General features: G+C 41.6%; 1 protein-coding gene across 2 annotated transcripts in view; it reads right to left on the reverse strand.

Moving 5' to 3' along the window:
- ACO1 (aconitase 1) overlaps positions 1-25,561 on the reverse strand; it is a 78,710-nt gene that overhangs the window by 30,891 nt on the left and 22,258 nt on the right. The window contains exons 2-9 of one of the 2 annotated variants that reach the window (XM_023203910.3): positions 19,663-19,781; positions 17,825-17,993; positions 16,296-16,433; positions 6,755-6,824; positions 6,441-6,624; positions 5,762-5,901; positions 3,917-4,088; positions 1,248-1,348 (exon numbers count right to left, since the gene is read on the reverse strand). In XM_023203910.3, coding sequence (XP_023059678.2) covers positions 1,248-1,348; positions 3,917-4,088; positions 5,762-5,901; positions 6,441-6,624; positions 6,755-6,824; positions 16,296-16,433; positions 17,825-17,993; positions 19,663-19,759 — 1,071 coding nt within the window. In that variant the 5' untranslated portion in view covers positions 19,760-19,781. Of the gene's footprint in view, positions 1-1,247; positions 1,349-3,916; positions 4,089-5,761; positions 5,902-6,440; positions 6,625-6,754; positions 6,825-16,295; positions 16,434-17,064; positions 17,157-17,824; positions 17,994-19,662; positions 19,782-25,561 lie in introns of those variants that run through there. The other variant, XM_023203911.2, reaches the window with a different exon arrangement.

Below are 25,561 nucleotides of genomic sequence, written 5' to 3' on the forward strand. Positions count from 1 at the left end.
TTTGAGATGGAGTCTTGCTCTGTCGCCCGGGCTGGAGTGGGGTGGCCGGATCTCAGCTCACTGCAAGCTCCGCCTCCCAGGTTTACGCCATTCTCCTGCCTCAGCCTCCGGAATAGCTGGGACTACAGGCGCCCGCCACCACGCCCGGCTAGTTTTTTTTTCTATTTTTAGTAGAGACGGGGTTTCACCATGTTAGCCAGGATGGTCTCGATCTCCTGACCTCGTGATCCACCCATCTCGGCCTCCCAAAGTGCTGGGATTACAGGCTTAAGCCACCGCGCCCGGCCTTAAGCGATTAATTTCACAAGATCATGATGGGCACTTAAGTAGCAGGAGACAGGCAGGCAGCCTTGGCATTTCTCAGAAAGAACAGGGTGGGTGCTGCAGAGGCCCAGTGTCCTCCACTCACCCATCCTTGGAGGCAGCTCATCGTGCTTTGTATGGCTAAGTTAGGTTGAAGGTGGGTTATCTATTGAAATCATACATAAACCATTACACTTCTAAGGTGATTTGGGAGGGATGCAGCCATTAAGTTATCAACGCCAGGAAATGGGCCTTAGTCTAATTGAATATTTCCTTTCCTCAGTGTAATAAGAAACCAAACAAGGGTCGCAGGTCTACTTTACCTTGTGGTCTAGAAAAATGTGGATTCAGTTTACTGACATGTTTGTACCTTCACTTCTTTCTAGGTCTACAATAATGATGGTTTAGCCTTTAAACAGCTCTTGTTCCACTAGTGAAGTCTTTTTTGTTTTCTTTATATTTCAATAGATTTTTGAGGAACAGGTGGTGTTTGGTTACATGAATAAGTTCTTTAGTGGTGATTTCTGAGATTTTGGTGTATCCATCACCTGAGCAGTATACATCGTACCCCATGTGTAATCTTTTATCCTTCACCTCCCTCCCACCCTTTCCCCTGAGTCCCCAAAATCCATTGTATCATTTTTATTCCTTTAGCAGTCTTTCAGTGGTCTTCCACATTAAGAGGCATGAATCAGTAGTTCAAAGCGGGGGAGCGGGGGGGGACACTTAACTTACAATGATTAAGCCAGTAGGAATGTAAGAAATTATATTATTCTGTTATGTTTACAATTTCCTTATCCTTTTGGTTTTTCAACCTTTTAACAGTCCGTTCTTTTGTAATGCCTTGGCAGTGACTAATTTCCTACCAGTGCATTCCCCCAAGAAAAAACACAACTAAAATCACAGGCTTGCAGAAGAGGAAATACATGCGCAGTAGAAGGCACCTGGGTGAAGTCTGGGTCTTGAGAAGGGTCATTGAAATCTCGAAACATTCCTACAGCCTGAAGATATTTTTTAATGTACTGTACTTTTTCTTCATCACGACCTAAAAGGCATTTTAAGGAATAACAAATAACATAGGTTAGTATTTCCTGGTTGAAGTTTATAAACTGATACTTCCATCAGCAATTATGTAAGTACGCAACATACGCTGCACTTACACACACACCAATGGCTCTGCCGATTTTTCGGCTTCCACGCTAATGGTTTAACTCTCCCCCTGATGCTGCTTTTTATTAGGGGCCATTGATGAATGTGCTGTTCCTATCAAAGTGACTGTTTTCTGAAAAAGATTCTGGTTCTATCTACAGATAACCCCCTCTTTTTGGGTATAGCCTTTAATTAATAGAATCTTGCGCCTGAGCTAATTGTGAAAGCATGCCTATGCATTTGCCTTCAACTGGCCACAAAGACTCAGCATTCCACATGATTTTACTGTTAAAATTAAAACCCATCCCAACCCCACCCGAAACCAATGGCTACTGAGCACTTTCTGGGCACTGTGCCCTAAACCTTTTAAATGTATTACCTCAATCTCTAATCCTTTATCACAGTCTTATGATACAATTATTATTCCCATTTATAGATGAGGAAATGGTGGCTCAAGAAGACTAAGTAACTTTCTCATGTAACACAGCCAGTAAACGGCAGAACCAAAATCCAAACCTGAGCTTGACCCAGAAGTTCAAAGTCTTAACTCAGGATGCTGCATCACCAGGAATATGACCTTGAGCCCTTTGCTATTTAACTCTTATCAAGATTCCAGTGTAGGAGATAAGACTCATGAAGTATGACCTACGGACATGCCGTCCACAATTTCTCTGATGGTTAGAAACAGAAGGTTTGATCCTTTGGCCTACCACTGATCAGAATTTTTTGTTTGTCTGCTTGTTTTAACTGAATTGTAAACGTCATTAGCTCTCAGCACAGACCTCATAAAAGACAGCTGTATGAGCTTCACTAATGTATTTGTATCCTGACCTGTTGTTGAGCCCGCTGTTTACTACACCCCATGCCATACTCTTCATGAATATGAACAGGAGAAATGTCTCTCACGGTTTATTGTGAGAAAGGGCTACACTCTTCTGAACCAATATGTTTGTTTCAATTTAATAGATGTTACAAATTTGGCACTGGATCACCAAGAAGTATAATGGCCACCTGCAGCACCACGGGAACTAACCAGTTAACCTTCCCTCTAGATCCATCTCAAAGCTTTTGCCCCTCTATCCAGCACACTATCCCTTCTCTTCTTTAGGTTGATTCCCTCAATTATTTATTCTGTTCTTTTAGTTCTTTATCTTTTTCACTTAAAATCCTTTGGGGGAAAAAAGATGTATTAATCAATTTCAATATGCTTATATTTAATAAAAACTTTTTTTAAATAAACTTTTTCATCACAATCTTTGCTATTTCTAGAGGAATTTCCTCAGGCTATGGGAGAAGACTAAGATTTATTTGAGTCTGTGAGATTCTCATGAAACCCTTCCCGTGGCTATCCCTTCACTTCATCCAGACATCTGCACAAGCACCTCTGGGGTACTTCAGCCACCTCCCCTTTCTTTTTCATTATATCACACTTACACATTTGTTCACTTGTTCACTGTCCTCCCTCGTCACTAGAAAGTAAGCTACCTGATGGCAGGGACTTTATTTTATAATCTTGTTCACTGCCATAGCTTTGGGAACTAGACCAGATGTTGGTAATTTGCTAAATGAATGACTGAATGAAGAGTTAATGTTTTTAAATTGAGAAACACATTTTATAGCTTTCTCAAAGTTAAAAGTCAAATTTCTAAAAATACGGAGTTAAAGATCTGTCAATGATTTAAAATGCCTTCATATGCAGCCTCTCATTTCTTTTCTTTTCTTTTTTTTTTTTTTTTTAGACAGTCTTTCTCTGTTGACTAGGCTGGAGTGCAGTGGTGCGAGATCAGCTCACCACAACCTCCGCCTCCCGGGAGTTTCACCATGTTGGCCAGGCTGGTCTCGAACTCCTTACCTCAGGTGATCTGCCTGTCTTGGCCTCTGAAAGTGGTGGAATTACAGTAGTGAGCTACCGTGCCTGGCCTCATTTCATTTTTTGGACATCCCTGAGAGGGGTGTTGCAGAGTGCTGTTCCTGTTTGGAGCCAGGCAGTTGCAGGGCTGGCTTCTGACTCTGCTATTTATTATAATGCCTTGGGTATGAACACTTCTCTGATCCTCAGTTTTCTCTAATGTTAATTAACTAGTCAATCAACCTACCCTACAGATTTGTAAAGAGGTTGACAGCAAATACATACCAGGTACCTGGTACACAGCAAGTACCCAACAGACAGCAGTAACCATTACTAAGATCACTTGTTTAACGTCAAAAAAGCTAGTAGTAGAGGACCAGTATAAATATCCGGGCTTCTGTAATCTCTGAGCTCTTTCTATTGGCCATACCATCTCTATCTCATATTAACTCCTTAAATCCCAAAAACCCATTTTGACTCCATGGAGAAAAAAAAAAATTGTGTAACTGTAATCCAGTGCCTTCTGTTGGGCAGAGGCAGAAGGCAGTGCTCAGATTCTCAGTGTTTCATTGAACTTTTACAAAGAGCCCTGTGCTTTCAGGGCCCTTCACTTACCTGTTTGTACCAGGTATGTGATACTAACTTCGTCAACTGGGAAAAAGGCAGCAGTTGCTCCGTACTCTGGACACATGTTAGCAATTGTAGCTCGGTCAGCAATGGACAACTGGGCTACTCCTGGCCCGAAGAACTCGACAAATCTGCCCACCACCCCAACCTGGCGGAGGTGCTAAGCAGCAGAAACAACAGAAAAGTTGGAGATCTGACAGCCCACATTCAAAATGCAGAACTACCATCTTGCACTTCTTATAAACTAGTCTTGTCAGTAAACCCAAATAATACATTAGCCCAACACATTTGTGATCACTTTCAAAACTTAAAAAGCAATGCCAACTAAATGCAACATGGTATCCTGGATTGAATTCTGGAGCAGAAAAGGGACATTACTGAAAAAACTGGTAAGGCCTGTAGTTAAGAGTACCACACCAATGTTAACTTCTTAGTTTTGATAAACGTGCCATGGTTATTTAAGATGTTAACATTATGGGAAGCTGGGAGAAAGATAACAGGAATTCTCTGTACTCTTTATACTAACTCTCCTATAAATCTAAGATGATGTCAAATAGTTCTTATTTATAAAAAGACAAAGTGTGCCCAAAATACAAATGATATTAAGAAAAATATTTCAAAATGAGAAACATTCTCTTTCCCTCTCTAATGAGATCATTGGAAGCATCTGGAAGTGTTACATATTAAATTCTTTCAACCTAAATATCTACTTGCACTAGTTAAGAAAATAAATTTTCAAAGGCATAATGAACAAAATTCATGCTACAAGTATAAGTCAAATGTAACCAAAAGATCCCCATATCTTTTCCACACAAGGCACCAGCCAGGAGTGAGGCCACAGTGACTGACTTAGCTCCGCATAAAGCCAGTTTCTAGCCACAAGCACATAGATGGGCTCTTTTGGTTATATGGGATTCTGCCAAATTTTGTGAGGAAGTCCTGTAGTATTCCACGTCTGAAGAACAGTGCACAGACATTTGTGATAAGCTATGGCATTCAAATAAATCCAATTCCAAATTTCACAAAAATTAAATCAAACGGAAATGTGTTTTGCACTTTAACAATAGTGTGTCCGTGCAAAAGACCCCAGCCTTCAAACTATAAAAGCAGAAAAAATTATGTTTGTGATCATTAAAAACCATTGCTTTTCCAAGCGTCTTCCAAAATGAAATGGCCTTCTTTTTACAAAACAAATAAATCACAGAAAAAGATGATCTCCTCTAACAGCTACAGAAAAAGCCTAATACTTTCCAGCTTGGTGACATATGTTACAATAATGTAACTTATAATACAGAGAAGAGAATTTAAAAAGTAAAACTCTATTTATGGAACTACCTTGCTATTTGCATAAAAGGAAGAACCATGTGGAAAACATGTAGTGAAAGCATAAACACAAACACGGGAATGATTCTTACAACCTCCGGATAGTGATTATTTCTAGAAATGGGGAATGTGGCTTTAGCCACAGATATTACATATTTCTTTAAAAAGAGAGCTTTGAAGCAACTATGACAAAATGGTATCATCTGTTAAATCTAGGTGGTGGGCATATGAATGCCATCTTAATTTCTGTATCATTGAACTATTTCACAGTTTAAAAATTTTCCTTTAAGAAAAAGATCAATGCAGCAATACTAGAAGAAAATAAACATAATTATCTAAACTTAACAAAGAACACTTCCCTTACCTCATCTCCTTTTAAAATCATCAACCTGGTTTCCTAGCATTGCTAGAGCACTTGGAAACCAAAAAAGATTCCATTATTTATTCCCTCCATTTGGAAAGCTATAATTGCGACTTTCCAAGAACACAGAAGAGGTTGCATATTGTTACCTTGGTAATGGTGAGCACGATGTCAGTGGATGTTACCAGAGGGTGGGGCTTCCCCATCAGCCTATAGCCAATCACCTGAGGAAGCACCATACTGATGGGCTGACCCAGCATGACAGCTTCTGCTTCAATACCACCAACACCTGCAATGAACGGCATGACCGGAAAAATGCTTTCATCACTCCTTACTCTATCTCTCAGGTATAAATTGAGTGACATTAACAGGTAATAAACCCAGTTACAATGTTTAATTGGTACAGAGTTATGTTTCTATAAAGAACAGCTGTTTTTTCTCTATTTTCCTTTACAGAATTTTTAAACAAGTGTTTCTCAAAGCATGGTCCCCCAAACACCTGTATCAAAATCCCCTCGGTGCCACATGCAAAGAAGAGTAAGCTTTGGGAGTCTCTGTTGTTAACATCCCAGGTGATTTTCATGTATGCTAAATGTCCCTAACCCCTTGCTCCTGTTCATTCTTCCAAGTATAATTACTGAGTGCCTGCTAGGTGCAAAGTGATTCTCTTGGCACTGGAAAAACACCAGTGACAAAACTGACAAAAATACCTCTCGGAAACTTGTGGTCATGGAAATTCATGTTACTGAGATGTAATAGAATCAAAGTGAATTAAAGTGCATGCCCCAAAACAGCATATATGGAATAGAAACCTGGAAGAACACTCACCCCAACCAAGAATGCCCAAGCCATCAATCATGGTAGTGTGCGAGTCTGTGCCCACGAGGCTGTCTGGGTAATAATATCCATCCTGATCAAATACCACTCTTGCCAAATATTCCAAATTCACCTGGTGGATGATTCCTGAGCCAGGGGGAATAATCCTCATGTTGTGAAAAGCCTGGGAACCCCACTGGGATTGACAAATGGAAAGAACACTAAGAACACGTGAAGTACTCGTACTCAGCCCATCTTCTTGGCATCTCTCCCTCGTACCCCACATACAAAGAAAACCAAACGATGGAACCAGACCCTGCCCATACCTTTAAAAATTCAAATCGCTCTCTATTTCTTTCAAATTCCAGGTCTTGATTCTTCTGTAAACTGTCTGCCCTGTCAGAGAGAAAAATTAAATGTATACAATTTGAGGCTTAACATGTTCATGGTCAAATTTATTGGTGGTGAAGAAACAAAATGGAATTGCATCTCCTTGCTTGCTGAGTGATAATTTCACTCGTGACTACTTACAGTGTGGAATAGGAGAGGTAACTAGTGAAAGTAAAAAGAGTAATTATTGTTTGGTTCAAGTGAGTCCTACAAGGCCTTTAAATATGGTAGGCAGAAAACATGGAACTGAATTCAAGTTAAAACTAATCTAATCACAGTCTGACTTTTAGGAACAGACTCAAGACATTATATGACAACAGCAGCTTGGACATTTAAAGAACTCTTGTTTCTATACTCCTCATTCATGACCTCATTATAACACCTCTCTGACCTGGGCTGTGTCTGGGTTGGCATTTTCATCTCTATGTTGGGAGACAGAAAACTAGCAATGCTGACAGGATCAGTACCTTATAGAATCACAATCTCCTGTGTGTAGGACCACGGTTTATGAGGAAGATGGTGTCACCTGATAACGTCTATGAACCACAGATTATACACTAAGATTTACTCAAGGTCATTCAGTCCATCAGGACAACATAGGGCACCAAGATGATTTTCTAGGCTTTTAAAAATCAAACTGCATTGTTTTGAGTCAAGGTAGAATAAGTCATAGTCACAAGATCGCAGATTCAGCACACAAAATGTGCCTGTAAAGTATGTATCATAGGATTGAGTGAACACAGGAAAGGCTAGTAAAATTCACAGCTAAGACCAAAGTCAGACTTCATTAATTAATGAAGTACTGGATAACTACTTTCTAGTACCCAGTAGTTAACACTTATTGACACTACTAGGAGCCAGCAACTATTCTAAATGCTTTATGTTAATTTTCTCATTCAGTCTCCATAATATCCCTTTGAGTCAGGTGCAACTAATAGCCACATTTTTCAAGTGGGGAAACTGAGACACGGAGAGGTTAAGAAACTTGCTCAGGACCACAGAAACTAGTAAATGGTGGAACTGGGATTGAAACCCAGCCGTCTGACTCCCGAGTTGACACAATCCTTTAATCCCTATACCACACAGCCTTCCTGTCATAGTTACAGAGACTGTGGCAGTGGTAGTAACACCACCACAGTAACAGCAAGAGCTAAAAGGCAACATTACGTTATGGGTGCTCAGAGCTTTACACATGTGAACTCACCATCACAACCCCTCACGTAAATACTACTGTCTTCCTCAGTGTCTGGAAGCAGCAGCTGAGGCACAGAAAGGTTAAAGTTGTCCAAAGTTAGATGATAACACAGTACTGTTATCTGAGCCGAGGTCTGACTTGCCCTGGGGCTTTCTGCTTTGACCATGATACTCTGCTTCTCACCCACTCTGATCATCCACCCTCCCAGAGCCTGCCATGTGCTATATGCTGAAAATGCGATGGTGCGAAAGCTGCGTGCTCACTGCCCACTGTTGCACTGAGTTTGGTGAGAGGGCAACTGCAAAAGAATGTAATCATCACTGCCTGGTATGGGAAGCACAGGATGCCATGGGAGCACTTGGAATGGGCCATGAACTCAGCCAGGGGTGGGGGTTGAGGGGACTGGAATGCTTTCCAGAAGGACATGGTATCAATGTAGTCTGAAGGATGACGGTAAGTCAGCCTGAGCAAGATGGTCAGGCACTCCTTGGGGAAAAAAAGGACTGGAAGCACGTGTTATTTACCTCATAGAAAACACATCTGGAGCCGGGCACAGTGGCTCATGCCTGTAATCCTAGCACTTTGGGAGGCTGAGGTGGGCAGATCACGAGGTAAGGAGTTCAAGACCAGGTTGGCCAACATGGTGAAACTACGTCTCTACTAAAAATAGAAAAATTAGCCAGGCGTGGTGGCGTGCGTCTGCAATCTCAGTTACTCAGGAGGCTGAGGCAGGAGAATCACTTGAACTCGGGAGGCGGAGGATGCAGTGAGCTGAGATCACGCCACTGCACTCCAGCCTGGGCGAAAGAGCGAGACTCTGTCTCAAAAAAAAAAAAGAAAAAAGAAAAAGAAAACATAGTTGGCTACCACACTGACTTTTTTTTCTCTTGATATCAGTATTCTCCAAGACAAGTGTTGGTTGCTTTAATAGGATCATTTCCAGAGACTGCCTTACAGGGGTCTACAAACTAGCCCATGGGCCAAATGTGGCCCAATGCCCATATATGCGTGGCCCTCAAATGAAGGATGATTTTTACATTTTTAAAGGCTGGGGTGCTGCGGGGGAAGAATATGTGACAGAGACAGCATGTGGCCAGCAAAGCCTAAAGTATTTGCTATTGGCCCTTTCTAGAAAAAGTCTGCAGACCCCTGCCTGAGTGAATGAGTGTCTGTGAATGTGTGTACATGTTCGAGAAGAGCAAAAGAAGGAGAGAAAGGAGGGACCGCAGGATAGCAGAACAAGGCAGGACACCTGCACTGACACCAGCATCAGCAGACTCGGTGGACCCTCTGGACGAGACACAGCTACTCCTCAAGGCCCTCATCTCGACCTTCTCAATAGAATGCTGAGTGCTGCGTCCCTCCAGTTCCCACCTGTCTCTACATCCAGATCTATGTTTCCAGTGTGTTTTGGGCATGCGCATCAAGAATACTTCAGGCACCACAAACTCAACGGGTCAAACCCTGATGCTGGGCTTTCTTTCCTACATCTGTTCCTCTTCCCTGGCTGTCCATATCTAATGAGCTCTTTTCACACCACTTAGTACCTATAGCTATCAAGGTATTTATTCCAGAAATAGCCTCCCAACGAGCTGCCCTGTGAGGCCATGCAATCTACCTTTGGTACGGTCACCTGAATCATTTCTAAAATATAAATCATCACAAACCAGTTTGAATCTACCAATGGCTTCCCATTTTCTAATAAAGTAAAAATTCCTTGTCTTAAAAACCCAAGTCCTTCAACCTGACCTCAGCCATCCTTTATCAGCTCTCTCCTAGCCTCCAGTCCAAGCTCTCAGCTTCAGCCGCACTGTAGTCAGCATGCTCTTCCCACCCCCACCTTCCTCATGCCTTTGCTCTATTTGTGCTGAGTGGAAGGTCTTTTCCAGCTCTTCTCTCCTTGGTAAACAGGCTTCAGGATCCAGATCAGGTGACACTCCTTGAAAACCCTGCAGACTCCCCAGATCAGGATGATTTGCCCCTTCTCTGTGGTGACTACACTTACCAACTGCATGAAAGCTGTGTGTTCACTAATTTCTCTCCCCTTCTAAACTATAACCTGTTTCTGGAATAAATACTGGCACGTAATAGATCTGCTAAATGGATTTGATTTTTTTAAAAAAAGGAAAGCATCTCTGACATTGATTTCTAGCACTACAGATGAGATCATAACCACATGTGGAAACTGCCTCTCCTCCCCATCTCTTTTGCTATACTGTGAGCACTTATGGACTGCTAGTCATTGTCCCTGATCTTCTACCCTCCAGCACCAGGAGGATGACAGAGCTTCTCACAGCAGAAGCATGACTGATGACTGATGCGAGAACATTTACCGCAGAAAATGCTGGGGGTATCAGTTTGATGGAAGTAGCATGTTCATAGGACGTGCAGAAGCCAGAAATGCTTAGACGGTTTCATGATACAGTAATTCCAGGTAAAACCCTATTTACTCAGGAAAACAAAACATCTATTATATGGAGCTTGGCTCAATTAGCCTAGTTCTAGTTACTGGAATGAATAAATAGACCTAGCATTCAGAATTTTCTACCACTCAGAACTTTCCTAAATTAGTCTAATCTAGTGAGCTTTTAATAAGGTCTCTAAACGTGAATGGCCTCACAGACTAAAGAGGAAATTTCTTAGTTACTTAATTTGAATTCAGAATTGAATGTAGTTCAGTTTCTGAGAATTACATTTAATGGAGCTCCAGAAATTCACAGACAGTATTAACATGGAGATAGTTTTCACATTAATGAAATCTGGTCAGAAACTGTTATGAAATTCTTTTTTTTGAGACTAAGTCTTGGTGTGTCGCCCAGACTGGAGTGCAGTGGCGCAATCTCGGCTCACTGCAAGCTCCGCCTCCTGGGTTCACACCATTCCCTAGCCTCAGCCTCCCAAGTAGCTGGACTACAGGCGCCCGGTACCACGCCGGCTAATTGTTGTATTTTTAGTAGAGACGCGGAGCTTCACCATGTTAGCCAGGATGGTCTCAATCTCCTGACCTCGTGATCCGCCAGCGTCGGCTTCCCAAAGTGCTGGGATTACAGGCGTGAGCCACCGCGCCCGGCCACTGTTATGAAATTCTTGTTGAAGGAACAAAAAAAAAAAAAAGGTGAGGTAACTTTGTAAAACATCACAATAATGTGTTAAAACTTCAACTTCTAAAGAGGGTGTGAAGCTAATTAGTATTATTCAAACTAGGCAAAGGGCTTATAAACATTTAACTGAGATATTTACCACTCTATCACACTGTACCCAGTTTTTCTCTCATTTCTAGAAACAGAGCTGGAAATTAGCCCACAGCACACAGTTTCACAGAGTTGAGACATCACATTTAATTCCTTACAAAAATGAGGAGAGAGATCATGAGGTTAAACTGCAAAAAAAAACTCAAGAAATAAAAACAAAATACCACCAATAAAAACACTTCTAAAAGAAATGTTTTTTTTTTTTTTTTTTTTTTTGAGATGGAATCTCACTCTGTCACCAGGCTGAAGTGCAGTGGCACAATCTCGGTTCACTGCAACCTCCACCTCCTGGATTCAAGCGATTCCCCTGCCTCAGCCTCCTGAGGAGCTGGGACTACAGGCACACGCCACCATGCCCGGCTAATTTTTTGTTATTTTAGTAGAGACATGGTTTTACCATGTTGGACAGAATGGTCTTGATCTGACTTCGTGATCTGCCTGCCTCAGCCTCCCAAAGTGCTGGGATTACAGGTGTGAGCCACCATGCCCGGCCAGTATTCGCTCTAATTTTATATATATATGTGGGTTTGCTAGATTTGGCTATCAATCTAGGTCAAAGCTCACCCTTGGATTTTGCTGTTTTTGTTTTCAGTACATGATGTAAATGAAAAAGGTCTACAAAAAATTGAAACCACAGTTGATTAGAGTCAAGGTCTAAAAAAAAAAAAAATTACAGTGAACTTGGTGATGACCCAAGTTTAAGATGTATTAACAGTAATGAGCTCTTTGAATTTTGAGTCAATAGAGTTTAGACATGAAAACTGTATTACAATTCTGTCTCTACCTGTACTTTCACCTTCTAGGCGAGTGAAATGAAGGTAAACTCATCAACATTAACGAAAGTCTCCAAGAAAGATGAAATTAGGCATGAATTTATGGCTACTTTCATAACTTCTGAAGTGGGTCTTTTTCCTATCTCAAACAGGATAACATTTTACGCATATATTTTAAACTCTTCCATTTGAAACCAAAACATTAAATGAGTTCACGTGAACTCATTAGAAAAAAAGGAAGGTGGGGGAAGACATATTGCCTTAGGAGAGGTTCAGAGTCCAAAGGAAAGGGAAGAGCTGGTGAGTACATGGTCTGTTCCAAGAACCATCAATCAATTCAGGGGACAAAGTAGATTTCTCTTTATCCTGAATTTATCTGGTTTGGATGTTAGCAATATTAACTGGAGAAAGACCATTTTCTAAATTTATTTTGAGGCTGCCTGGAACTCAGTTACATCCCCAGAGAAGCAAATAAAGGTGTTTTTGTTTCCCTTTGAGTGATTTCATATTCTTAAATGACTTAATTATAAAAATAATAGCTTCTTATTAGGAAAATGAAGACAGTTACAATGCCGGAGATAACTGCTTTGCAACTTGGCACCCTTTCCAATCTTTTAATTCCTGCATCATTTTCCATGTAGCTTATGTCACTCTACATATGCAATGTAGCATCTGGCTCATTCAGCTACAATGTGATCATGTTCCAAGTGTTATTAAAGACTTCATAAAACTCTAAAGGTTACCTAATGATTCACTTCAGGGGTATACCATAATTTAATAAGCCATTTTTTGTTGGACATTTAGAATGTTTCTAGGCTTCATTTATAAATAATACTTTAATAAACATTATTGGCCATTAAGTTTTCTCTGAAGTCAGCTATTCAGATTAGCTAGATGTAGTGGCACATGCCTGTGATCACAGCTACTCAGAAGGCTGAAGTGTGAGGATTGCTTAAGCCCAGGAGGCAAGGCTGCACTGAACTGTGATCACGTCACCCTGGTCTAGGGAACAGAGTGAGACCCTGTCTCAAAAAATAGATAAATAAATGATATAAAAGGTATGCTTGGAAGTAGAAATTCCAGGACAAAGGATACAGAAATTTCTAAGGTCTTAACATACATTGCTTTAATCCTCATTTCTAATTTATAGTGCTATCAGCAGTGTATAAAACTGTCTCCCTTATAACACCTTCATAATTAATGTTTATTTTCTAATGTCAACTATATCGGTAAGAAAATGACATCTCAAATATTTACTTTTTTATTACTTGTGAGATTGAAAAGCCTTTATATACTGTTTACTACCATCTGCCTTTCCTTTTATTATGAAATGTCCACTTCCCTTTGACCATTTATCTTCAGGGATGTATTATTTTCCTAAATGGATTACAGATACTCCATTTATTAAGTATATTAACAGTTTGCCATATTTTTCAAGTTATTTTCTCTTAACTTTGAAGTAACTAAATCTATAGCTGTTTTCCTTTTTTGTTTCATTTGTTGCTTCTAAATTTAGTCTCATCAAGACATCTGATACACATAGATTTCCTTCTAAAACTTTTAAACGTTCATAAGAACTGCTCCCTCCACTAATCAGTTTCTAGCCCTGTATATGGAAAAGTTATTTCTTTTCCCACTGATGGTTGTTTTGACAACTTTAGGTAGTCATACTTCTAGGTTAAGATAATAGCCTCTTAAAAATACCTGATTGCCCTCCCTGTATCAAAACCCTTGCTGTGTTATCTTGCAGTTACTTCCACTGAAGATGGGTGAACTATATTTCCCCATCCCAGCTTTGGGCTCAACCCTGTGATTTGCTTTGATCAGTGGCACCGTGAACAGAAGTGATGCTGTGCTGGTCCTTAGTTACGCCTTAGAGATATTGTGTGTTTCTACTTGCCCACTTGAGTCTCTGTGGTCACAAGACAGCGGCTTTCTCCTTTAGCCTGGACCCCAAAAGAAACACACATGGAACAGAGTTGTCCCGGCTGCCCCGCAGATGTATGGTTCAGTGTAAGCTGCCAACCTGGCTACTGCAGCGCAAAGCAGAGCTGCCCAACTGTGCTCACCTAGGTCAGCTGACCTCCCAGAAAACTAGAAGACGTGTAAGAAATAAATTCTGATTGTTGCCTGCTGCTGAGATTCTGGGGTTATACAGCAATAGCTGATTTTTTTACACCTATCTCTACATTGAAATCTTCATGGTTTTGGCTGGTATAAATTCTGCCTTTTGGAGAAAAGGACAAATGGTAGAGTTTCTTCTGACTTCAATCCCATCTGTCGATTACCATTTTGATCCAAAGGGCAAAGATGACTAGATTGTTGTTTTTTTTTTTTCAAGTTTAACTTCATCAGGTACTCTTTGTTTTTTGAGACGGAGTCTTGCTCTGTTGCCCAGGCTGGAGTGCAGTCACGCTATCTCTGCTCACTGCAAGCTCCACCTCCCGGGTTCATGCCATTCTCCTGCCTCAGCCTCCCAAGTAGCTGGGACTACAGGTGCCCACCACCATACCTGGCTAATTTTTTTGTATTTTCAGTAGAGATGGGGTTTCACCGTGTTCGCCAGGATGGTCTTGATCTAACCTCGTGATCCACCCGCCTTGGCCTCCCAAAGTGATGGGATTACAGGCGTGAGTCACCGTGTCCGGCCATCAGGTACTTTTATAGGCCCTATCAAATCACTAAGTGCTTCTCTTAGATTCTATTTTCTAAGCCTGTTTGTATATCTTACAAAAGACTGGGGCTGTATAACAACGTTTAACATCCTGATGCCATTTTAACCCAAAGACTCACTCCCAACATGTCCAACTTAAAGCAAAGGCTTTTAGAGAGTGAGATTTAGGGATTAAAGCTCATTAAAATAAACTGAGTCAGGAAAATTGACCATTACTACTTGGCTCCTAATCTCACAAAACTTAGTCATCTCTTCAATGGGCTAGGATTACAAATGGTACATATATTTTGATTAAGAAGTATTCACTTTTAAAGTTTGTTAAGAGGCCAGGCCTAAGTTGCTAGTTCACTACATATTCACATGTTCAGTTCTCTTCTTTGTAAAACATTTTCTTTATTAAGTTTTTTTTTTTTTTTTTTAAGACAAGGTCTTGCTCTGTCACCCAACTGGTATGCACGGCCTAACCTCCTGGGCTCAGGTGATCCTCCTGCCTCAGCCTCCTAAGTAGCTGGGACCACACAGGCACACACCACCACACGTGGCTAATTTTTAAAAAGTTATTTGTAGAGATGTGGTCTTCCTAAGTTGCCCAGGCTGGTATCAAACTCCTAGGCTCAAGCGATCCTCCTGCCTCAGCCTTCCAAAGTGCTGGGATTACAGGCATGAGCCACTGCACGTGGCCAATGAAGACATTTTAATATGCACACCTTTGGATGCCAAGGATGTGGGGATAGATTTAAAAAAACAAAAACCTATCCTCAGAGTTGTTTAGTTTTTCCCCACCTAAAGGTGTTATAGACCATTAGGTGTCTATATTCAAGCTTACTAAGATTTTCACTAAATTGAAGAATAATTTCAAGGTCACTCAGTTTAGGATATTAAATGCCTATTTATCTGCTCAGCTCTTGCATTCAGGGAGCTGAGAGTCTATTTACCAAGGCAACTCAAGTGACAATTTCCCTTCAAGGACTATAGGCCCACTCAGGACACTAAATCATCTGGCAAACTGAAGAACAGGGAGCTTCGTAGGCTGGAAAGTAAAGGATTCTTAACAGAATAAGATATAAGCTGGCCTTAAAGGACAGGTAAGATTTGGCAGGAAAAGAGAAGAGGATATCCCAAACAAAAGAAGAAACACAGAGAAAGAAAGGGATAGGCATTATGGAAACCCACGTGGAGAGGCAGAGATTGCTAGATATGCAACAGTTACTTGGGATCAAAAAAGGAATAAGGTTCCAGTGGATGAAAAAGCTCAAACATATACTTGCATTGACATATACTTGTGTTGACAAGCTCTCAAGGAAGAACTTCATGTGGGTGTGTTTTCACCCCGACTTCAAGCCAGATTCAAATGCAGGCTGCTCCCACCCAAGAAGTAAAAACAAATAAAAAAAGATTAAAAAAAAATCCACCCACTCTTCCCCCTAAAACATCTTTACTGCAAAATCCATATGAAGTTTAAGTTTTTCAGAAGATATCTTTTAAAGATTTTCTTCTTTAACTACATATACACATTTTAAAAAGATTCGTATTCAAAGACTTTGCACAAAGCAGAACACTCAGGTATTCGTTTTAATCGCTCACCTTCTGTTGAAATCAACCTGGATGGAATGATCTATTACAAGATCAGCAGGACAGACAGGGTTTATTTTCTCTGGATCTCCTCCTAACTTTTTCACAGCATCACGCATTGCAGCAAAGTCAACCACAGCGGGCACACCCCTAAGAGAAGAAAGAGAATAATGCAGAAAATAAGCCTTAAATGTGTGTAACTGGATTTTTCACCTTTTGCCTCCATTGATAATATTGACAAGGCCTTCCCTCATCAGAGGAGCTAACAATGGGTGAGACTTAGAAAAGTGAAAGTTTCTAAGCATATTTCCTCATGCAGAAATCACATAGATAGTAAGTACCATGACTGGGTGGTCTCTCTATGTACAATGTTATCACTGTATTAAATGTAATAACAGCTATGGTCTAAATAGAGCAACGATGGGAAAGCTGGCATTTAACAACTCTGGAACTCTTACTGCTATGAGTGCTTCCCATTCACATGGTGGCTAGACAAAGACCTGGAGAAGACATTCAGATCACACCTTCAACTTCGACCAGATTTCAAGGAATGGATATAATTCAGAAAAGTTGGCTGTGAATCAAATTCATGTTAAATGAATCTCTCTCTTTTTCGCTTAAAAGTATAACGCTTTGGTGCTCTTCCTCTAGAAAAATGAAATTGGGTCTCTAGAAGCAATAAAACAACATCACTTAAAAATGGAAATATAGTATCTCAATAAAGATGCTGCAATGGGGAGCAAGGATACCTAAAAATAGCAGGATGAGAACTCAAGCTTACCAGTTATGGTCAAGATTTGTGATGTGAGCTACAACATCTCCCCTTGGCAGACAGCACATCAGTGTTTCAAGTACAAGTGTCTGACACCTGGTTTCCTGGGCAATACAATGCGGGAGAGAAAAGATTCCAAGATGGCTCTATTCCATGCTATTTCTTTCTTTCTTTTTTTTTTTCTGAGACGGAGTCTCGCTCTGTCACCCAGGCTGGAGTGCAGTGGCGCGATCTCGGCTCACTGCAAGCTCCACCTCCTGGGTTCACACCATTCTCCTGCCTCAGCCTCCTGAGTGGCTGGGACTACAGGCGCCCGCCACCACGCCCGGCTAATTTTTTTGTATTTTTGGTAGAGATGGGGTTTCACTGTGTCAGGCAGGATGGTCTCGATCTCCTGACCTTGTGATCCGCCCACCTCAGCCTCCCAAAGCGCTGGGATTACAGGTGTGAGCTACCACGCCCGGCCCTCCATGCTATTTCTTTGACCTTTCTCTAGAATACTCAGGACTAGGATCTTTAAGAGCAAGGATAATGACCCTTGCCATTAGAAAAGGTGGGGTGTCTGAGTTTGTCTGAGACAATCCTGGTTTCCTCTTGCTGCTGGGGGCAATGACCCCCCCCTTAGCTTTCAAAAGTGTCTGGATATGGGTATATGGGTAATAAATTATATAAGTCATTGCACAGTGTTTTCGTTTGTTTAAAAGAAAACTTTTTTGAAAGGCTAACGAGCGAGGCAGAGAAGAGGAGAGTGAAGTGACATTAGGCTCACGTAAAGTCCTGCAGGATGACACGAGCAGGCTTAAATGGCACTTCTATGTTCTCATGCTGCATGACATTCCAGTGTAGAATATTTTCAATATCGTGCTTCTTCACCAAAAACTCATCACAATTCCGAATGGCTGCTTCCAGAAGAACTCTGATGGAAAATGGTAAGCGCCCTAAGAGTTAAGGAGAAGGCATGACAAAATAAACAAAACCTGTGAGACAACTTAAGAGCGCTCTTTAAGGCCAATCTCTATATAAAGTTGATACGAGGCATCAGACTATTCTTCCACAAGTACAGAGGGTAAAGTGACCAACAGTTTAAAATACATGGATATTTAATGGGTTGAAGAGATATTCAGGGCTGGGCATGGTGGCTCATGCCTGTAATCCCAGCACTGTGGGAGGCTGAGGTGGGCAGATCACGGGGTCAAGAGATCAAGACCATCCTGGCCAACATGGTGAAACTCCATCTCTACTGAAAGTACAAAACTTAGCTGGGCATAGTGGCGTGTGCCTGTAGTCCCGGCTACTGGGAAGGCTGAGGCAAGAGAATTGCTTGAACCCAGGAGGCAGAGGTTGCAGTGAGCCGAGATCCACGCCACTGCACTCCAGCCTGGTGACAGAGAGAGACTCTGTTTCAAAAAAAAAAAAGAGATATTCAGTGGTAGAAGACACCACAGACAAGGCCAAAATAAAACATTATTCTTTGGTATTACATGGTTGTCTTATCTTGGATTCCAACAACAGAAAGTTTCCCTTAAGTCATCCCATCTCACCATCAGTCTAGATTTTTATTGTATTACGTATTTTGTTTGTTTTTGAGACAGGGTCTCACTCTATCACCCAGACTGGAGTGTAGTGGTGTGATCACAGTTCACTGCAGCCTCAAACTCCCTGGCTCAAGTGATTCTCCCACCTCAGCCTCCTAAATACCTGGGACTATAGGTAAGCACCACCACACCCAGCTAAATGTTTTTGTATTTTTTATGGAGACAGGGTTTCACTATGTTGCCCAGGTTAGTCTTGAGCTCCTGGACTCAAGGGATTGCCTGCTTTGGCCTCCTGAAGTGCAGGGATTACAGGCATAAGCCACCACACCCAGCCTATGTTAAATGTTAACAAGTAATGTATATTTATACATGTACATATACACAGAGTAATAGTTCTTATGAAAACTAATGCTCAAGAAATGAGAAAATAACCCCTTTACAATTGCTGTATTTAAGACCAAAGTATATGCACATACATCTTTCAAAGGAAACAAAACCCTAAACCCTATGCAGCACAGCCAGTAGTAACTGGAGTTCCTACAATAAAACAATATTAATTCATGAGAAAAATGGTTTTGTTTACTTATAAAAGTTCCATTTTGATATGTGAAAATTGCTAAGCAATACTATCTGGAAATGTTATCTGGAAAAGACAGTGCAAAGGCAGAAAAAGGACGGAATTTGGAAGAAAAAAGACTGTGTTCTTGTCCTGCTTGTCTACAACCCACATACTTGTGATCTGAACATGTGTCATTGATTCTTGGGCCTTAGCTTCCTCAGGACCTCTTATATTTTATAAACATGACCCCAAAGGGTTGTTATTCAGATTAAACGATATGATACAAATGTATACTCTATAAAGTGTTATATAAATGTTAAATGTATGTAATCATTATTACCTACTTAAATTTGACTAATGTAGGAAAGGCATGTGTGTGCTTGTGCACTTAACCCAAGAGCATTCAACCATTCTCTACTATTCCCTCTTCAAACTCTCCTGAAGTATAATTAATTACATAGCCTAATCATTGTGCAAATGAGATTCCAATTGCTACCATAGCCATGTACCTACCATATCTTGGATCCTCCAATTTATTCAAATTGAAGAATTTCTTTCCTGGTTGTACAGGATCCAGCGGCTCAGCAAGGTGTGCAAATGGGTTGCTCATGATGACTGATGGCCACGTATTCCTGAAAAGAAAAGAGAACATTTAAACTCTTCTTTTGAAGCTGGACCTCATTTATACTGACAAGCATTTACCTTTTTCAACAATTTCAGTACACGTTCACTTAAAGAAATCATTTATTATCTTTTTGAAGTAGGAGGATAGTGGAAGGTAAATGAATACAAGAATGATATTCTTAGCAAGTAAAATGGGCTTGTGTAAAGTTACTGTGAAAGCTAGCCTTCACCTCTCAAGACAGCATAAAAACCCAAACTTCTTTTGTCTTATTTCTACAACTTTCCAACATTCTTCCACTGGCAGGAAAAAGTGAAATGAAGGACACATCTCATGGTCAATCTTGAATATATGAACAGACCTCTAAGGTGGTCTCATGTCCTGCATGGCAAGAGGTTACAAGCCCATAGCAGGTGACATTATGCAATTGTATAAAACTTGAACTTTGGAAGTGGGGAGTTAAGAGCAGTTGTTTTCTGGTACTGTCCTGTGAATTTCCTGTTGTAACAATCTCTGCAGCATTTTGAATATACTTGAATGTCATAGTTAGAAGTCTTCCCAACTCATTTTTGCAGATGGTGGCAATGGTGCATTGACATCGGGGAATGTTTAAAGCAAGGGTCCCCAAGTCCCAGGCGGCAGATCAGTATCAGTCCGTGACCTGTTAGGAGCCAGGCCATATAGTAGGAGGTGAGCAGCGGGCAGGTGATGTAGCATTAAGGCCTGAGCTCACCTCCCATCAGATCACTAGATTCTCATCGGAGCGCAAACCCTATTGTGAACTGCGCATGCGAATCTAACTAATGCCCAACAATCTGAGGTGAGGTGGAACAGAACAGTTTCATCCCGAAACCATCCCCTACCCACAATCCATGGAAAACTTGTCTTCTATGAAACCGGTTCCTGGTGCCAAAAGGTTGGGGACTGCTGGTGCCATTCATGTCCGTGTGAAGAGACCACCAAACAGGCTTTGTGTGGGCAACAAGGCTGTTTATTTCACCTGGGTGCAGGGGGGCTGAGTCCGAAAAGAGAGTCAGCGCACATCCAGATGTGTATGTGCAGGTAACGGGATATGATGGCTTAGCTTTGGCTCAGAGGCCTGACAGTTGCTTTAAAGTACACTATGATGGCATAAAGGCCCCAACTTCCCAGATGGGTTTGGAGGGGGACCTTCTACCCCAGCTCTGGGCAGAAGTTCTCGTGTATCTTTTTATAAACAAGGGAAGATGCCATTCTTTTCACCATATGGAAAAATGGCTATTTCAAATCATTTAACTATCCATCTTAGAGCAAAACACACTGGGGCGGGAGTCAGAAGGCTTGCTTTCTGGTCCTACCTCTTGGGCAAAAAATTCTTGTATCAATCGATTCCTCAACATTCTTAATTTTAGGATACATTAGAATAGCTAACATTTCCCTGTTTAATCCCAGGGTTTTTATAAGTAAATATTTAAATATTCAACATGTTTATGAAATGACTGTTATAAAATAATATATAACTGTAAAATGAAAAAAAAAAAAAAAAAACCCACCATGGATAAAGGAAAGGGCTGAGGGGATAAAAGGTTGGAAGTGTGCTTTGTCTCTATAGACAGGCCCCTATCTTCACAGGACACAAAAGGGACTGGGCTTCTTTTAAGAGGCCTGGGACCTAGAAATCAGTACTGGGAGGAAAGCTTAGTTTTTACTATGTTTCTTTTAGTATTGTTTGCATTTTTAACTATGTACACACTCAACTTTTAAAAAAATAGCTAAAAATTTAAAAGAAATAGACATTTGCGCATGTCCTTTGATGGCCAAAGTCTGGTAGGTAGTAGGTAGTTCTGGGGAGAAGCAGTTGATTGAGAAGCAGGCTGTGTCTTCCTGGATTGCTAGTGCAGGAGGTGAGAGGACATGCCACAGGTAACGGTAATGGGCGCAAGACACTGAAGAGGAGACAGCCAGGCTGTTTGCCCAGCACCTCTTTCCTGGGAACTGCTTCTCCCACCTAGTCTCACAAGCTGTATGCAGCAGCTGCCATTTGGTGGGAGAGAGGAAAGGTGTCTGACCCAATCTGGCTCAATCAACTTCCTTCTCTGGGCATTCTGGAACTGAAACTAAAGAATGGGCAGCAAAGGCTACTGGAATACACTGTAACTGTGTTTATAAAAGTATGTACCTTAGGCCATCTGCATTAGAATTATCCAGGAATCTTTCTTGTTAAAAATATAGATTCCCGAGTATCCCCTCCCCACCCATTGAACCTGTTCAAGCGTCTAGGTGATTCCAACACACGTTCAGCTTGAGAATCATTGGTTGGCACTATGGAGTGTTACCAGGTGAGGCACTTAACACTTAATTCAAGAAGCAGAGAGGCAGCACAGAAGATACCGAAAAAGGGAGGGCACATTCTAAAACAGGAGTCACAATCAAAATGCCTCCAGGGCTCAGGAAGAGACCTGTGCACGTGAGGCAGGCTGCACAGGGACTAAAGAGCCTGGGTGATGTGTGCCCATCTAAGGGGGCAGAGGCCACCTGGCTCCAGCCGAGAGGGTATGAAGGAATGCTTGCCCAGTGTTGAGAGATCATCTAATTTTCCAAGTCAGACTGGTAATCTAGATTTTTATATGAACTCTTGACTTATAAAAGTTGGCAACTAGTTTTTTCTCAACTGTGTGGGTCTGTGGCATGATGGCAAAACCAAACACACCTGTGGGCCCTATTCTACCAGCGGTGACAGGTAAGCAGGCGAGCAAGTGCATGGCAGAAACTGAAATGGAAAAAAGGGGTGGATGGATTAAAAGCTGAAGAGGCAAAATTTAGAGAAAATGGCTGCTGGGTGAATGGGAGAAAACCTATGCGGAGAAGAAATAAGGCTGAACTCCAGGCATGGAGGATTGACGGCTATTAGGACTGTTTTGGGAGGGAAGATGGTGGCTTTAGTTTTTGAGGTGAGAGTGCATGTAAGATAAAGTGCCACACAAATTCAAGAGATTTGTGACTAATTCTCACTCAACGAGCAGCCAATCAGGAGGGGGGAAAGCCCTGTAAACAAGAAACCTGCTAGCCTGTCTGCAGAAGGAGAAGTCTACAAGTCTGTGGGCTCAGAAAATGAAACTAGTAATTCCACTGGTTGAAATTCTGAATATATTTAAAAAGGCAACAGTGCTACTCTACCTTTCATTTGTCACCCATGCTATACTCCCCAGACTTACCTTTTCCATCCTCAAACAGTAGCAACGGCAACAATAAAACTGCTATTTTCCTGCCTGGAAAAACAGAAGACTATCTCCACAGAAGCCAGAGTCTCTGCAGGCAGGGGAAGCTGTGGGAAACGCACACGGGACTGAGCAAGATGGGTCAATCACCTCTTTAAATGGCCTTAAGTGTCTGAATCATCCTATCTTGTGTCGAGTCCTAAAGGAGCCAGAGGTCCCAAGTCTGCCAAAATTTTTGGCAGTTGTTTATTTGTACCCATATTTGCCATTATGCAGTGGGGACCAAATGTTTCAACTTACTTCCCTGTAGCTACAAATGTCTGGGCCATAACACAAGAAGCCTCACATGATTCCTGCTACTCCCACCACCCTACAAAGTCAGCTGGTATTTTACGATGGATATAGTGACTAATATGTTGGCTCTTGGAGAAAATGGCTTGTTTTAAAGTGTACCATCTGCCTCCCTTTATCCTTGGAAGCTAGATAACTGTCTAGTTTCACTATATTAAGGAAGCAAATTCTATCTGCGGAAGGGAAGAGAAGAACCAGTTAGTTATACCAGCACATGCCAAGTGCTTTACACTGTCTTCTCTACCTGGCAACATCTCCATAAATCATATCATTATTCCCATTTTACAGATGAGCATACTGCAGCTCAGAGGGATGAAAAACCTTGCCTAACAGCATACACCAAGTAAGAGGCAGAGCTAGGTTTCAAACCCTGGCTCTTTCTGCCACCCTACCCCACCTCACTACATGCAGCCACCCTGCTCTGACGATGCCGCTGTTGCAGGTCACCCGCCAGCCCCTAAAGCTGGGAAAGTCATGGCAATCCTCGCACAAGAGACTCAGTTTCGAATGCTGCAGTTGCCTTTACTTCTTTCCAGGGGGCCCCCTTGCAATCAGGTCTGAGCCAGGCACTGTCACCTGTCTCCTGCCACTTTGTGCTGAGCCACAGGTCAGTAGAAAGTAACAGCAGCTCCATTTGGGCAACCAAAGACTAACTTTGTTTGGAACACAGGCCCTCCATACAAGCCTAGAGGACTCTGGAATTTGGAGCCACTTTAAGGTTCCACCCATACTATCACTCGTCTCAAATCTCCTGGTTTAGTAACTCCAAGAGAAAGCCAAAAACAATCATGTTTCAAAGAGGTGTGAGAAGAAAGATCTTTGGCTGGGTAATGGGTCTAGATCCAGAGAAGAATCCAGGCATCACGCCTCCTATGCCTGCCTTTCCCTGGCCAGACACTTATCCCATCCCTAACCCTTGAGTATTATCACTGATCCTTCAGGCTCCAAAAATAACCCCAACATCTGGGGTTTCATCTAGGAACCCCACCATTGGCCAGGAAGCCCTCCCTATGTCCCACATCCACATAAAGCACAGGTCCCACTGTTTCAATTCCTTTCTTATCTCCCACTCTCTCCTCCTGCTGCTTTGTTCTTGGCTCTTTTCTGTTTTATCTGATCTTCATTCAACAATAAAGGATAAGAATGAACAAACGAAGACAGTTAATGTGGATTTTTTTGGAGGTGGTGGAGTATCTAGATATATACAGTGTTTTTCTTTTTCGAAAGAGGGAAGAGTTAGCATATATCACACCATTTGGGGTTGCTGCTTTCTTTGTTCTATAGAATGAGATGATACTGCATGGTGGCAAGAAGAAAAAAGAAAAAAAAAAAAAAGGAAGGAGGGAATGGGAAATAGTATCTTTTAAGGTACAAGGTGGGAGCAATTATTCAGAACTTCTCCCTCCGGGACGCTTGAATGCTGAGGATGGCTGAACACTTGGCCACCGAATCAAGACAGATGAACAGTTCTTATACAAAAGGAATAAAAACAGAGCTACTGTATCTGAAACCCTTGACTGCATGTAGTTCACATTCTGAAAGTCAAGATAATTATTTGGTAGAGAAACAGTGTCTTTCAAAGCTAACCCATCCTGAAATACTAGCTGGGTGACTTGTACAGGGTCATGATTGGCACAGGTATACTCTATGCATGCAAGAGTAGGGGTAGGCGTGGACGGTCTGAACACCAGATTTTTAAAGTAGGTCACTAAAAAATAACAAATATTAGGCAAAGGCAGGCAGAATTAGGGTAAGACATTTAATAAATAAGTCATGCTCCCAGTAAACGGGTGGGAGGAGTGAAGAGCTGGGGTTCTTCCCCAACCACAGTCTTGCTACCAACTGACCTCTGGCTCAATTGAGGACACTTGCAGGTGCCTTGGTGTGGCGCCTTTTGTGCATACATGGCATGGCACTAAGGCATGGCACCAACCTGTCACCATTCCCTAGGGACACCTTAACCTTAGGTGCTAAGGAGGTAATGAGACAGAGAATGTTGAGTTTTTGGTAAAGAACCTTAGCAATCATATAGCATTCCCCCGAGGAAGACAGAGAGGCCCTGAAAAGCAACTGACTGCCTAGGGTCACAGGACTCATTAGTGGGAAAACCAGGGGAAAAAAAAAAATACAACTGAGTTTCCCTCCAATAAAATGCAAATTTCCCTCAGGGAAAAAAAAAAAAAAAACCTTAAAATCTTTCATAGGTAGAGTTGAAAAAAGTACTACTTAGGTGTACCACAGT

The sequence above is a fragment of the Piliocolobus tephrosceles genome, chromosome 14, assembly GCF_002776525.5.
Source record: "Piliocolobus tephrosceles isolate RC106 chromosome 14, ASM277652v3, whole genome shotgun sequence".
NCBI lineage: Eukaryota > Metazoa > Chordata > Mammalia > Primates > Cercopithecidae > Piliocolobus > Piliocolobus tephrosceles.